The sequence below is a fragment of the Leucoraja erinacea genome, chromosome 15 (genome assembly GCF_028641065.1).
Source record: "Leucoraja erinacea ecotype New England chromosome 15, Leri_hhj_1, whole genome shotgun sequence".
Lineage (NCBI taxonomy): Eukaryota > Metazoa > Chordata > Chondrichthyes > Rajiformes > Rajidae > Leucoraja > Leucoraja erinaceus.
The window spans coordinates 2,364,619-2,379,627 of NC_073391.1; the positions used below are offsets into that span (position 1 = coordinate 2,364,619).

Below are 15,009 nucleotides of genomic sequence, written 5' to 3' on the forward strand. Positions count from 1 at the left end.
GATTTGAGTATAGGAGCAGGGAGGTTCTACTGCAGTTGTACAGGGTCTTGGTGAGACCACACCTGGAGTATTGCGTACAGTTTTGGTCTCCAAATCTGAGGGAGGACATTATTGCCATAGAGAGAGTGCAGAGACGGTTCACCAGACTGATTCCTGGGATGTCAGGACTGTCTTATGAAGAAAGACTGGATAGACTTGGTTTATACTCTCTAGAATTTAGGAGATTGAGAGGGGATCTTATAGAAACGTACAAAATTCTTAAGGGGTTGGACAGGCTAGATGCAGGAAGATTGTTCCCGATGTTGGGGAAGTCCAGGACAAGGGGTCACAGCTTAAGGATAAGGGGGGAAATCCTTTAAAACCGAGATGAGAAGAACTTTTTTTTCACACAGAGAGTGGTGAATCTCTGGAACTCTCTGCCACAGAGGGTAGTTGAGGCCAGTTCATTGGCTATATTTAAGAGGGAGTTAGATGTGGCCCTTGTGGCTAAGGGGATCAGGGGGTATGGAGAGAAGGCAGGTACGGGATACTGAGTTGGATGATCAGCCATGATCATATTGAATGGCGGTGCAGGCTCGAAGGGCCGAATGGCCTACTCCTGCACCTAATTCTATGTTTCTATGTTTCTATGTGTGCAGTGTTGCTGGAATCTTGACTGGATACATTGTACAGCATTGTTTCAGGAAGGATGTAAGGGAGTTCAGAGGAGGTTTGTTGGATTAATGTGTAGGAAGGAACTGCAGAAGCTGGTTTACACCAAAGATAGCCACAAAAAGCTGGAGTAACTCAGTGGGTCAGACAGCATCTCTGGAGAAAAGGAATAGGTGACGTCTGAAGAAGGGTCTCGACCCAAAACGTCACCTATTCTTTTTCTCCAGAGATGCGGACTGATCCACTGAGTTACTCCAGCTTTTTGTGTATTTCCTTTGTTGGATTGATACTTGGAATGGATGGGTTATCTTGCAAGGAAAGATTGTATGGTTCTATCTTTACGATTTTTGATGAGTGAGATGTGGCATAATTGAAACACAAATAAGATCCTGAAGGGTTTTGATAGGCTGGAGATGTAGAGAATGTGGGACAACCTAGAACTAGAGGCAATATTTAAAATTATAAAGGGTTACCCATTTAACACACGAATGAGCCTAGATGATTTGAGGCTGATGCATGTGCAGCTCCTTTGCTTGACGGAGGGTGGAAGCAGGGTCTTTCCATGTTTGTAAAACAGAGAGATTAATCATGAGCTGGAATAGTCATGGAATTGAATACAGAGAAAAGTGAGGTATTGCATTTTGGGAAGTCTTAACATGGGCAGGACCTACACGGTGAATGGTAGGGATCTGGGTAGTGTTGTAGAGCAGAGGGCTCTAGGTGTGCAGGTGCATGGTTCCTTGAAGGTGGAGTCGCAGGTATATAAGGTGATCAAAAAGGCTTTTGGCACATGGCCGTCATCATTCAGAGTGTTGAGTATAGAAGTTGGGTGATCTGGCCAGCAGCGGCCTCTGCAGCCTGTCCGCGTTTTTATTATTTTTGTCTGTGTTTTTATGTAGTGTTTGTTATTTTATGTTGGGGTTGGTGTGCCGCATGGGGTGGGGGGTGGGGGGGTGGGGTTTTCAATCTCTCCCCTGACTGGAGACCCGACCTTTTCTATCGGGTCTCAGTCGTCGTCAGGCCGCAACGAGGAGCGGCCTCCAACAGGAAGAGACGGGGACTCAGGTGTCGACCACCGTTGCCGTCGCGGAGCTGACCGAGTCCGGAGCGGTGGAGGAGCGCCGCTGCTGCTGCTGCTGCTGCTGTTGCTGCTGCTGCTGCTGCTGCTGCCGGAGAGTCGGAGGCTCTCTACAGGTCTGTGGACGACGGCGCCGGGAGCCCACGGCTCCCTGGGGGGAGACCGCTTTTCGGGGCTTCTGCGGCGGCGACTTCTCCCGCCCGAGTTGCGGGGTCGAAGAGCTCCTGGAGCGGGGCCTGACACCACTGCCCCGCGCGGCTGGAATGGCCGCGGACTCTGCGAGCGCACACCGGGGGCTCCAACATCAAGACCCGGTGTGCGACCTCGCACCACCCGGCGTGGCTTTAATGGCCGCGGGACAATCGCCATCGCCAACCGGGGGCTATGACTTTGACTCTGACATCGGGGGGGGGGAGAGTGCAGTGGAGAGATAAGTTTATTTGGCCTTCCATCACAGCTATGTGATGGATGTTTATGTTAAATGTAATTATGTTGTGTCTGGGGTCTATTTGTGTGTAATGTATGGCTGCAGAAACGGCATTTCGTTTGGACCTCCAGGGGTCCAAATGACAATTAAATTGACTCTTGACTTGACTCTTGTTATATAAGATGTTGGTGAGGCCGCATGTAGAGTATTGTGTTCAGTTCTGAGCACCATGTTATAGGAAAGATGTTGTCAAGCTGGAAGGGTACAGGGAAGATTTACGAGGATGTGGCCAGGACTAGAGGGTGTGAGCTATAGGGAGAAGTTGAGTAGGCTGGGTCTCTATTCCTTGGAGCGCAGGAGGATGAAGGGTGATCTTATAGAGGTGTACAAAATCATGAGAGGAATAGATCGGGTAGATGCACAGTCTCTTGCCCAGTGTAGGGGAATTGCGGATCAGAGGACATAGGTTTAAGGTGAAGGTGAAAAGATTTAATAGGAATCTGAGAGGTAACTTTTTCACACAAAGGGTGGTGGGTGTATGGAACAAGCTGCCCTAGGAGGTAGTTGAGGCTGGGACTAATGTGACGTTCAATAAACATTTAGACAGGTACGTAGATAGGATGGGTCAACTCAAGTCAAGACTTGAGGGATTAGAGGGATATGGCCAAATGCAGGCCGGTGGGACCAGTGCAGCCGGGACTTGTTGGCCGAAGTTGGACAAGTTGGGCCGAAGGACCTGGTTCCATGCTCCGTGACTCTGAATAGTTAACCGAGGTCGACAGATTATGACGTTGTGGTTACCGTTAGATCAACTATGATTTTATTAAATGATGGAGCAGGCTCAAGGAACTGAGTGACCTACATCTGCTCCTAATTCATAGTTTATGATAAGATTACACTAATGGAGTAAATTTTCTTTATTATTGACAGCACACTGAAATCCTAAACATTGTTTTTCTGACATACTTCAGAATCCTGAAGAAAGCACAAAAATCTGCTGTTCTTCCTGTTGTCCTGGAAGGCCTTGCCAAGTAAGCGAGCATCTTTAATTGTTTGTCATTTGCACTTCCTTGTTTAAATGTCCAATTCCAACTTCAGTATTTTAACTTTTGTCATTTGGGTAATTACTTAAAATTACTTGTGTTTACAACCTGAATATAATTTGCCTTTATTATTTTAGATTTGCTCACCTTATTAATGTGGAGTTCTTTGATGATCTTCTGGTGGTACTGTATTCTCTCATAGACTCTGGGGTGAGTGCAAGATTTGAATTTGAAAGAGAGATTTTTACTCCACATTGGTAATGTTTCAATTGCAATACAGGTGCACAACCTTTTATCCGAAAGCCTTGGGACCAGACACTTTTCGTAATTCAGAATTTTTCGGCTTTCGGAATGGAAGATTTTTAGCGTAGATTTTAACGGCTGGCTCAGTGGTAGAGTGCTCGGCTCATATCCGCAAGGTCGCGAGTTTGCGCCTCGATCCCGGCAGTTACTCAATCGCGAGTTTGAGTCTTCAATGTAGTTTTTTCTTGCAGAATAGGAGAGAATAGGGAGGGTTAGGCTGGGATCATTCTCTGCGAGATAATCTTAGTGCGGGAGACAAGTGTAGGAGAGGTGTACTGACTGTGTGGGCAGAACTTTGGAAGTGATTGCCCACCATTCTCAAAAGCCGCTGTGTCTCCCTGTCCCTCCAACCCCAGAGGAATCCGCTGCCCGATGCGCCGCTACGGCGACAAGTGGCAGTTCGCCCACAGCCCGAGCTGCGCCACCTCATCCGCAACTCGGGTTCCTCTGGAGTTGGAGCGGGGCTGGGCTAGAGTTGTTGCTGGCTGTGAGTCTCTGGGATCTCCGTGCTTGCAGTGGGCCTGGGGGTCGGTGTCCCGATGAGGGGGCGCAGCTCGGGCTGTGGGCGAACTGCCACTTGTCGCTGTAGCGGCCCATCGGGGAGCGGCTTCTGGTGGTCCTGACGTCTCTCAGCTCCTGTCCAGGGGGATGGCCGGAGACGTCAGGACCAACAGGAACCCGCTCCCCGATGCGCCGCTACAGCGACAAGTGGCACTTCGCCCACAGCCCGAGCTGCGCCCCCTCATCCGCAACCCGGGTTCCTCTGGAGTTGGAGCGGGGCTGGGCTAGAGTTGCTGCTGGCTGTGAGTCTCTGGGATCTCCGTGCTTGCAGTCGTTGTCCCGTTGGTCCTGACGTCTCCGGTCACCCCCCTGGAATGGAGCTGAGACTGGGAACTGTACCGCCCTTGCCCCCTCCCTCTGCAACTGCAAACAACTCCACAGTTCCCAGTCTCAGCTCCTGTACAGGGGGTGGCCGGAGACGTCACAGCCCGAGCTGCGCCCCCTCATCCGCAACCTCAAGACCAAGACGCACCTTGCACACCATCAGCTTCGGTCCCTACGGGGAGCGTGTTCCTCTGGAATTGGAACGGGGCTGGGCTGCTGCTGGCTGTGGGTCTCTGGGATCTCCGTGCTTGCAGTGGGCCTGGGGGCCGGTGTCCCGTTGGTCCTGACGTCTCCGGTGACTGGCACTGACCTGCTGGCAACTCCGACGTGAAGACAGTGCAAAACCCCCACGCCGGTGCAATGGGCGGGGAGCTGGAGAGGGGAGGGAAGGGGTCACACACATGGCCGGGAAGCAGAGGGGTGTAGGTGGGGTGAAACTTAAGGGAGCGACAATTTGCTGCTGCCTGCCCGCTGAGTTAAAAAGTTCTCATGCAAGACTCACGATACACTGTGTATCGTGAGTCTACCGTGGGAACTTTTTAACTCAGCGGGCAGGCAGCAGCAGATTGTCAATTATTAACCCCTCCCGCGCAATATACCCTCACCTTCTCTTTTATGAATGGGGATTTAGTTCCCCTTTCTTGGAGGACCGACCGGAGGTTCCGCTGTCACCTCTGCGGGCCGCCCTCGGTGAACGTTTTCAAGGACCTTTCTTCAAGGACTGAAAAAATGTCGCTATTCGGAGGTTTTCGTTATTTGGATCTTCGGATAAAAGGTTGTGCACCTGTATATATATATTTAGTCTGAACTTGAGTTTTTTTGCAACAGAGTCTTAACTACAGAGAGTGCCTTCACTGTATTCAAGCAGCCTTTCACATTCTTTCTGGTCAAGGTAGGCCCCTTTTAAATCTGATTTTCATTTTTATTATGAAGCTGTGAAGGAGTTTCTTGTTCCTGTACTTCACAAGTTTTCTAGAAGCTATTCAGATTTTAACAGCACTTCCAAGTCTACTAAGTTAAACTTATTATTTTGCACTCAGGCGATGTGCTGAATATTGATCCTATGAAGTTCTACACTCACCTCTACAAAATGTTGTTTGCCCTGCATGCCGGTAAGTTAAATGTTTTTCTGCTTCTTAATAGTGTCATACAGCATGGAAACAGGCCTTTCGACTCAATTGCCACAGTGACCAACATGCATCATCTACACTAGTCCCACCTGCCTGCGTTTTGCTTATATTATTCTAAACTTATCCTGTCAAATGTACATATACAAATGTATTAAAATGTTATGATATTTCCTGCCTCAGCAAACTCCTCTGGCAGCTCGTTCCATATACCTACCACCCTTTGTGTAAAACTGCCTCTTGGGTTCCTATTCAATTTTTCGTCCTCACCTTAAACCTATGTCCCTTGTTGCATGAGTCTATTCCTCTCATGATCTTCTACACCTCTATAAGATCATACCTCATCCTCCTGCTCTCCAAGGAATAAAGTCCTACCCTGCTCAACCTCTCCCTATAGCTCAGACCCTTGTGTCCTGGCTACATCCTTGTAAATTTTCTCTGAATCCTTTCGAGCTTAGCAACATCTTTCCTATAAAAGGGTGGCCAAAACTGAACACAATACCCTAAATGTTGCCTCACCAATGTCTTGCAAAACTGTAAAATGATCTCCCAACATCTATACTTAATATATGTCTAAAGAAGGGTTTCGGCCCAAAACGTTGCCTATTTCCTTCACTCCATAGATGCTGCCTCACCCGCTGAGTTTCTCCAGCATTTTTGTCTGCCTTCGATTTTCCAGCATCTGCAGTTCCTTCTTAAACATCTATACTCAATACTTTGACTGATGAAGGTCAATCTACTATCTAACTGTGACGACATTGTCAATGAATTACATAGGTGCACTCCTAGATCCCTCTGCTCTACAACACTCCACAGAGCTCTGCCATTCACTGTGTAGGTCCTGTACTGGCTAGATTTCCCAAAACGCAGCACCTCACACTTTTCTGTATTAAATTCCATCAACCATTCCTCAGCCCACCTGCCCAACCAAACCAAGATTCTGCTGCAATTTTTGCCAAGCATTTTCGCCGTCTAAAGTACTACCCACTAAAGTGTAATCTGCAAACTTACCATGCCTTGTACGTTCTCATTCGAATCATTGACATAGGTGACAAACAGCAATGGGCCCAACACCGAACCCTGAGGCACACCACTAGTCGCAGGCCTCCAGTCCCAAATACCAACCTTCCACCATCACCCTCTGCTTCATGAAGCCAATGCTCTATCCAGTCGGGCAGCACTCCTTGGATCCCATACGATCTAACCTTCCAGAGCATCCTCACATGCCTTGGTTAAATGCCTTGCTGAAATCCACACCTACAAGTAGTAGAAATAAGATAGTGCAGATGCTGGTTTATATTAAAGATTGACCCAAAGTGTTGGAGTAACTCAGCCGGTCAGGTAGCATCTCTGGAGCAAAAAGATGGGTGATGTTTCAAGGGTGATAAACATCACCCATTCTTTTTCGCATCTACATTTTTGGTCACATCTTCAAAAAACTCAATCAGTGTGACACACAATCCCCCATGCTGACTGTATTTAACAAGCCCTTGTCCATTTAAATACATGTATTCTTAGGCCCTCTTCGGTCATGGCTGACCATGGGTGTCTCCCAGGGTGCTATTCCCTACATGGAGGACACCTGTGCGTGACTTTGTTTAACGTGGGGAGACTGGTGCACAGACAGCCCCCCCACGGTCCTTGACAGATCTGGGTCAGGATCCAGTGGCATGGAGTCCAGGACGACCGGAGACTCTTTTCTACTGCAGCCTTCATCCGCCTTACCAGCCGTTGTGACGCTCCACTAAAGTCAGCCATCGTCCTCCGCCTGTTCCACCGTTGAGGTCTTTATTGGATTGCCCTTTGTCAGGGACCTCCCCCTCGACCTTACTGCCATGGGTGGACCTGCCAGGAGCATAGCTCCAGACGGCATCGCTTTCAGGATCTCAGGTCCACACAAGCTTCTCCACCACGACAAGGTGACAATCCACGGAGAAGAAATACATGTATATCTCATCTCTAATATGCATTAACCGAATAAATGTACGACTGCAATCCTGCTCCTTCTCGACCTCAGCGCAGCATTGGATACAGCGACTACACCATCCTAATTGACCGTCTCCAGTATGGGGTTGGTATTGATGGCACTGCACTGAGCTGGTTCCTCTCCTACCTCAAAGATAGGAGTTTCTCTACAAACATAGGCAACTCTTTCTCCTCCACAGCTAGCCTTTGCTGCGGGGTTCCACAAGGCTCCATCCTAGGCCCCATTCTCTTCTCCCTGTATATGATCCCCTTAGGCCAAGTCATCCAAAGGCACAGCATTTCCTTCCACTGCTATGCAGACGATACACAACTCTATCTCCCCCTGACGCCCAACAACCGATCTAATCTACTCAGCCTTATGCACTGCCTCGAGGATATGAAGTGTTGGATGGCCCAGAACTTCCTCCAACTAAATGAGAGTAAGTCTGAGGTCATCCTACTCGGCCCCTCGGACTCAATCAAAATGATAGCAGGCAGCCTTGGAAGCCTTACCCCATCACTCAAACCTCACGTCAAAAACCTTGGTGTGATATTTGACTCCATTGAAATTTGACAAACAAGTCAATGCCGTGGTAAAAGCTAGCTTCTTCCAGGTTCGCACGATAGCTAAAATAAAACAATTCCTCCAGTTTGACGACCTTGAAAAGATCATCCACTCATTTATCTCCTCCCGCCTAGATTACTGCAACTGCCTTTACACTGGCATCGGCCAATCATCCCTGTCCCGCCTGCAACTGGTCCAAAACGCCGCAGCGAGACTCCTGACGGGCACCCGAAAAAGGGACCACATCACCCCGATCCTGGCCTCTCTCCACTTGGGGTGACTGACCATCCTGCGGTCTAGGCATAAGCTCGGGGCGACCGCGCTTTTGCTTTTGCAGCTCCTAGACTGGAACAGCATCCCTCTTCTCATCAGAACTGCCCCCTCCATCAACTTAAAACTCATTTCTACTCTCAAGCCATTCTTGAGGTCCTCTGAGGGAGCGCTGTATGTATGTATCTATGTATGTATTGTTGATCTATGTACCACTGTTTGTAGCACGTTAGTATCTGCACCAATGTAAAGCACTTTGGTCAACGAGAGTTTTTAAATGTGATATAGAAATGAAATTGACTTGACTTGACTTGAAAGCTGCTATTGATAGCTACATAGAAATAAACAAATACATTTTCTCTGAGGGAAATTTAATGTAAAACAGTCCGCAAATCTTAATTTAATGTGATGATGGAGATCCACTTTTCACACCTAATATATTTAAAAATAAATCCTGCCAAAATAAAATTTGACATTTTCCTCATTATTGCTGTAATTTGGTTTGTTTTTTCAGGAAACACAAATGAAGAAGTGTTGATAATGCTGCAGTGTCTTGATGTGATGTTGACAAAACGCAGAAAGCAGGTTTCTCTGCAGCGTGCATTTGCTTATATTAAACGTCTGACTACTCTTGCACTTAATGTTCTACCGAATTCTGCCATTGGTATCTTGGCAACTAACAGAGTATTAATGAATGTAAGTGCAATCTTTATAGAAAAGCTCTACATGGTGGCACAGCAGTAGAGTTGCTGCCTTACGGTGCTTTTAGCGCCAGAGACACGGGTTCGATCCCGATTACGGGTGCTGTTTGTATGGAATTTGTATGTTCTCCGCATGTCCACGTGGGTTTTCTCTTTCCTCCCACACTCCAAAGACGTACAGGTTGTAGGTTAATTGGTGGTATAAGTGTAAATTGTTCCTGGTGTGTAGGATAGTGTTAATGTGCAGGGATTGCTGGTCGGTGCGGACTAGGTGGGCCGAAGGGCCTGCTCTATCTAAACTAAACTAAATCTGACACATATTTTTTGTCAGAGCTGAGTTTTTCCTCCTGTTTCCATCTATTTAACACTTCAGCCCACCTTCTGATCACGTTTCCAAGCTTCTAACAAACCAGATAACAGGATGAATGCTCTCCTAGACAACTTGTCCTTCATATAAGCATCAGCAGATCCAAAACTCCACTTTCCATACCCTGTCCCACATTAGGCAATATTCATCGCTGATTTCCTATTCATATGCTCCCAAAGTTTTACATTTTTTAATTCTCATCTATGTGTTTAAATCATGTTGTGGAATATTTATTTCCCTCTGTCTAAACTTCCAGCCCTGAATCTCCACTTGTTTTCCCACTGAATGTTTCCCTGTCTCTGTGAGCTCCTCTCATACAACCAAGGTGGCTATACCTTCAGGTATTTACCCCAAAAATGAAATGTTAAACCTAAATCCCTCCACCTTCCTTTTTAAAGATCTTTCTCAAACTTTCAAGCATGGATTTGGTCAACCGCCCATCACCTTAATGTTCTACTGCTGGCTCAGCATTTATTTTTTCCTTTACTCTGTGTTTTCACTGGTCAATTTACTTTTCTTGTTCAGAAGTTATTAATTTAGCTCCAATAATAAGTTAAAGTAATTCTGCTCTAATGCATGTTTTCATTCAAAAATTGCGTTTGATTAGGGGATGATTGGCATTGTGAAGTCATACAGCATGGAAACTGCCCTTCGGCACAACTCACCTATGCCAACCAAGATGCCCCAACTACAGCTTTTGCCCACATTTCGCCCATATTCCTCTAAACCATGCCCCTGTCCAAATGTCCTTTAATTGCTTTTATAGTACCTGCCTCAAATACCTTCTTCAGCAGCTTGTTCTTTATACCCACCACCCTTTGAATGAAGAAAATGCTCCCTCAAGAACCTAATAAATCTTTTCCATCTCACCTTTGTCCTCTCGTTCTTGATTCCCCCATCCTGTGTAATAGATTGTGCATTCACGCTGTCGATTCACTTCATGATTTTATACATCTCTATATATGATCACCCCTCTGCTTCCTGCACTCCGGGGCCTGTCCAACCACTCCCTATAGCTCACAGCATCAAGTCCTGGCAACAATCTCACAAATCTTCCCAGCAATATTTTCAGCTTAATAACATCCTTCCTATAACAGGGAAACTGAACAAATGTGGCCTCTCCACCGTCTTGTACAATCGCAACATAATGTCCCAACTTCAATACTCAATACCCGGACTGATGAAGGCCAATGTAGCAAAAGCCTTCTTTACCACTCTATCTAACTGTGACGCCACCTTCAGGTAACAATGTACCTGCACTCCTAGATCCATCTGCTCTACAATACTCCCCAGAGCCCTAACATTCACTGTGTGGTCCTGCCCGGAATTGACTTCCCAAAATACAACACCTGGCACCTATCTACATTAAACTCCACATTCCTCAGCCTACTTGGTTATCAAAATCCTGCTGTCATTTTTGATACCCATCATTAATATGTATGATACCATCCACTTTATTGTCATCTGCAAACTTACTAATAACATCTTGCACATTCTCATCCACCTTGTTGATATAAACTACAAATTGCAATGGGCCCAGCATATCCACTAGTCACAAGCCTTTCGTCTGATACCAACAACCTTCCACCACCATGAAGCCAGTTCTGCATGCAGTTGGCTATTTCTCCATGGATCCCATGCGATTTAACTTTCCAGAGCAGCCGACCATGTGGAATCAAATCTCTTGCTGGTCCATGTTTCTTCTGCATTACCCTCATCAGCCATTTTGGTTAATTCTCAAAAAACTCAAATTCGTAAGAGATAATCTCCCACATACTAAACCATGCTGGCTATCCCTAATCAACTTCTTTCTATCCAAATGCATACATATCTTCTCTCAAACCTCCTCTCCAGGAAGTCTGAAGGTCTCGATCCAAAATGTCACCTTTCCATGTAACTTCTTCCCAATGATCAGACACCATTGTCTCTTCAGAATGCCCTATGTCAGTTTCACAGCTGATGGCCATAGACATTGACAAGCAATCACTTCTGTTACACTTGAGCAATGGTAGTCTTTTAAACAACGTGACATACAACTGTTAATATTTATAGCTTGCAGTAACAAGAGTACAGTTATAGCTATTGAAGACACCTTTATGTTTGAAAATCCTCCTGGAAAATAATTATTGGAGCCTAAAACACTCTAGAACTAACTCCTTTTTCTGATTGATACAGTTTTTTTTACTGGAATTTTCTATAATGCCATGTTTCTTAAGGGTGTCCCTATCACATTATAGTAGAACTGCCTGTACATTATTTGTATCTTCCCAGTGCTTATACTTGATTGATATACCTAACCGTTCACAGTGCCACCTTGCATAAGTTACATGAGTTATACTGTTGACTTTGTAGATGGTTTGTATTAGTGCCCTTGCTTTTGCCTGTGTAAGATAAGGTGAGTGTGCGTGAACCAACCTGATCTCCCGGTTGCACAGAAAAGCTGGAGAAACTCAGCGGGTGCAGCAGCATCTATGGAGCGAAGGAAATAGGCAACGTTTCGGGCCGAAACCCTTCTTCAGACTGATCGGGGGTGGGGGTGGGTGGGGACAAGAAAGGGAAAAGGAGGAGTAGCCAGAAGGCTGGAGGGTGGGAGGAGACAGCACCCTGTGTAACCTTCGATTCTCCAGCATCTGCAGTTCCCTCTTAAACACTGATCTCCCGGTCGCTGGACACTTTAATTCTCCTTCCCATTCCTACACAGACCTTTCTGTCCTCGGTCTCCTCTATTGTCAGAGTGAGGCTAAATCCAAATTGGAGGAACAGCATCTCATATTTCGCTTGGGCAGCTCACAGCCCAGTGGTATGAATATTGATTTCTCTCACTTCAGGTAGCCCCGCATTCTCTCTCTCTCTCCCTCCCCCACCCAAGTCGCACTAGCTTCTCATATATTTCATTCATTGTTCGTTATCTCTCCACATCACCGTCTATATCTCTTGTTTCGCTTATCCCTAACCAGTATGAAGAAGGGTCTTGACCTGAAACGTCACACATTCCTTCTCTCCAGAGATGCTGCCTGTCCCGCTGAGTTACTCCAGCATTTTGTGTCTATCTTTGGTTTAAACCAGCATCTGCAGTTCCTTCCTGCACACTAATCCAATTAACACTGAAATAGAAGGGTTAAGTTATTCAGAGATGAAATTGCATTTTAATAACTATTTAACACAGTTATTTCCAGGTGGGATTATGTTGCAAAATGTGAGATGTTTTATGAAAATGTTACTGAAAATAACGTTTCATCTCCTAGTCATTTCCAAAGATGGATATTTTGCTCGATAATGAATCTCAAGGTAGCGGACTTTACCTTCCAGAGCTCGACGAGCCAGAGTACTGCAATGCGCAGAACACTGCTTTATGGGAGTTGCATTATCTTCAGGTACACTTGTTTAGCACTGTTTACCAGACACTCGGGTAAAAGCTGTAGTTCAATGTACTTAAGCCGAGTATTTCCTTAGCAGTGGCCCACTGTTTTATTTGTGGGGAGAACCATACTGACATTCCAGGTGGTCTCTGAGAGCTGAAAACACAACAAGAGTCTCATCCTAGCCAAGCCCAATCCAATTCTTACATTTTTAGTCTTATACATGAAAATTCAGACGTTCCTCGGCCGTTTTACCAAATTATGACGTGAATAATAAGCTCCTTAAAATGTATAACATTACATCTGTTTGACATCACTATTTGCTTGAAATAGTTTTTAGCCTTTTCAGTCCAAGAGATGTAATAGTTTAGCTGTACGTCCAAGCCACATCAATATTTGTTTCCACCCCCTTTCGTGGGACGTTGATTTGTACATCCTTAGCTATTGGACTGTCTGTAAATAAATCTCCATCGTCTTTAAGAGATCAAAAGATAGAACTTTCCTTGCAACATGAATGAGGATTTGATGTAGTTAGTTACTTAGTTTAATAGTATTTTCATGTTTGGTTCATTAGTTAGCTTAATAGTATTGTCACATTTAGTTAGTTACTTAGTTTAATAGTATTGTCACGTTTTTCTCCAGCATTTTTAATTGTAATTGCAGAGACATTTCCATCCTGTGGTGCAAAGGTTTGCAGCGCATCTTAGTGTGGGTGCACCATCAGAAGGGTCCGGAGCCTTGAGACCAGAACTAAGCAGAAAGTAAGGAATGTTGCGGTTTGCATAACTTTAACCTCATGTCAAGGTTACCAATTTTTATCCTTTGTGAATCCTTGGCGATGGTAAAACATTTCATGCAGTGTCTCCTAAACATGTGTCTACTCACAGATATCACTGCACATAAAAGCTTACTGCATGTAACGCAGAGAAGGGCTGTGTCATGATCGGTGAACCAAGATCAACTCTAACTACTTTAGGAGCACAAAATTTGCCTTTTCCAACCAGTAATACCAAAAGGAAAGATTTGTTAATTCATGTTTTAGAAATGGTGTTCTACTTCTGCCAACATTCATTTCAAAATAAATTTAATTCATAACAAAACAATTTAGATTTCATCGAGTCATACAGTGTGGGAACAAGCCCTTCAGCCTCACTTGTCCACACCAACCAACATGTCCCAGCTGCACTAGTTCCAACTGCTTGCATTTGGTCCATATCCCTCCAAACCTGTCCTATCCATGTACCTATCTAACTGCTTCTCAAACTTTGGGATAGTCCCAGCCTCAACTTCCTCCATTGGCAGCTTGTTCCATACCCTCCCATATCCACCACCCTTTGTGTGAAAAAGTTACCCCTCAGATTCCTATTAAATCTTTTCACCTTCACCTTGAACCTCTGTCCTCTGGTCCTCAATTCCCCTACTCTGGGCAAGAGACTGTGCACCTCCCCGATCTATTCCTCTCATGATTGTATACACCTCTATAAGATCACCGATCATCCTCCTGCGCTCCAAGGAATAGAATCCCAGCCTAGTCAACCTCTCCCTATAGCTCACACCCTCTAGTCCTGGCAACATCCTGGTAAATATCCTGTGAGCAGACAACATTAAAAACTCATTTTTTTTACTGTGAGTCTATGGCAAACTAATTTAAAAATGTTAGCAGAGACCAAATGTATTTGCTTGTTTCATTTAGACATGCTACAGAGCTATTTGAAGAGTTCAGCATGAAAGGAATGACCTTCAACCCTCCAATTACATCTTCTACATCAAACAAGAAGGTAACAGAAACATCAATGTTATTTATCTTACCTTTTACTGTTTGCCTTGCTGTTTTATTAACTTTCTATATTGTGTGTATAAACTAGTTAAATGTTGTTTTATTTAGCCAACTTCAGCATATATTAACAAACATTTTAAAGTGATAAAACATTTGACATTGCAACTCGGGAGCGACGGGTGGGAACCGGAGCAGTCGGTCAGCATGTAAAGGGATTAAGGAAGGGAAAGGTAGAGTTTAGGTCAAGTAAGTCTAATAGGAAAACCAGGCATGGTTAATAAACATGGTGAGACTGATAATTTAGAGAGCTTGCGCGCTGAGTCTGCACTGACCAGCACATTAACACTACCCTGCACACACTAGGGACAATTTTACATTTATACCAAGCCAATTAACCTTCAAACCTGTACGTCTTTGGAGTTTGGGGGGAAACCGAAGATCTCGGAGAAAACCCATGCAGATCTCAGGGAGAATGTACAAGCACCCGTAGT

The 15,009-nt window shown here is 45.3% G+C and overlaps 1 protein-coding gene across 1 annotated transcript in view; it reads left to right on the forward strand.

Annotated features, from left to right (window-relative positions):
* Window positions 1–15,009, forward strand: part of noc3l (NOC3-like DNA replication regulator) — a 61,847-nt gene that overhangs the window by 41,766 nt on the left and 5,072 nt on the right. The window contains exons 12-19 of the mRNA XM_055646597.1: window positions 3,087–3,187; window positions 3,337–3,409; window positions 5,216–5,279; window positions 5,428–5,499; window positions 8,829–9,010; window positions 12,628–12,756; window positions 13,405–13,502; window positions 14,435–14,519. Coding sequence (XP_055502572.1) covers window positions 3,087–3,187; window positions 3,337–3,409; window positions 5,216–5,279; window positions 5,428–5,499; window positions 8,829–9,010; window positions 12,628–12,756; window positions 13,405–13,502; window positions 14,435–14,519 — 804 coding nt within the window. The remainder of the gene's footprint in view (window positions 1–3,086; window positions 3,188–3,336; window positions 3,410–5,215; window positions 5,280–5,427; window positions 5,500–8,828; window positions 9,011–12,627; window positions 12,757–13,404; window positions 13,503–14,434; window positions 14,520–15,009) is intronic.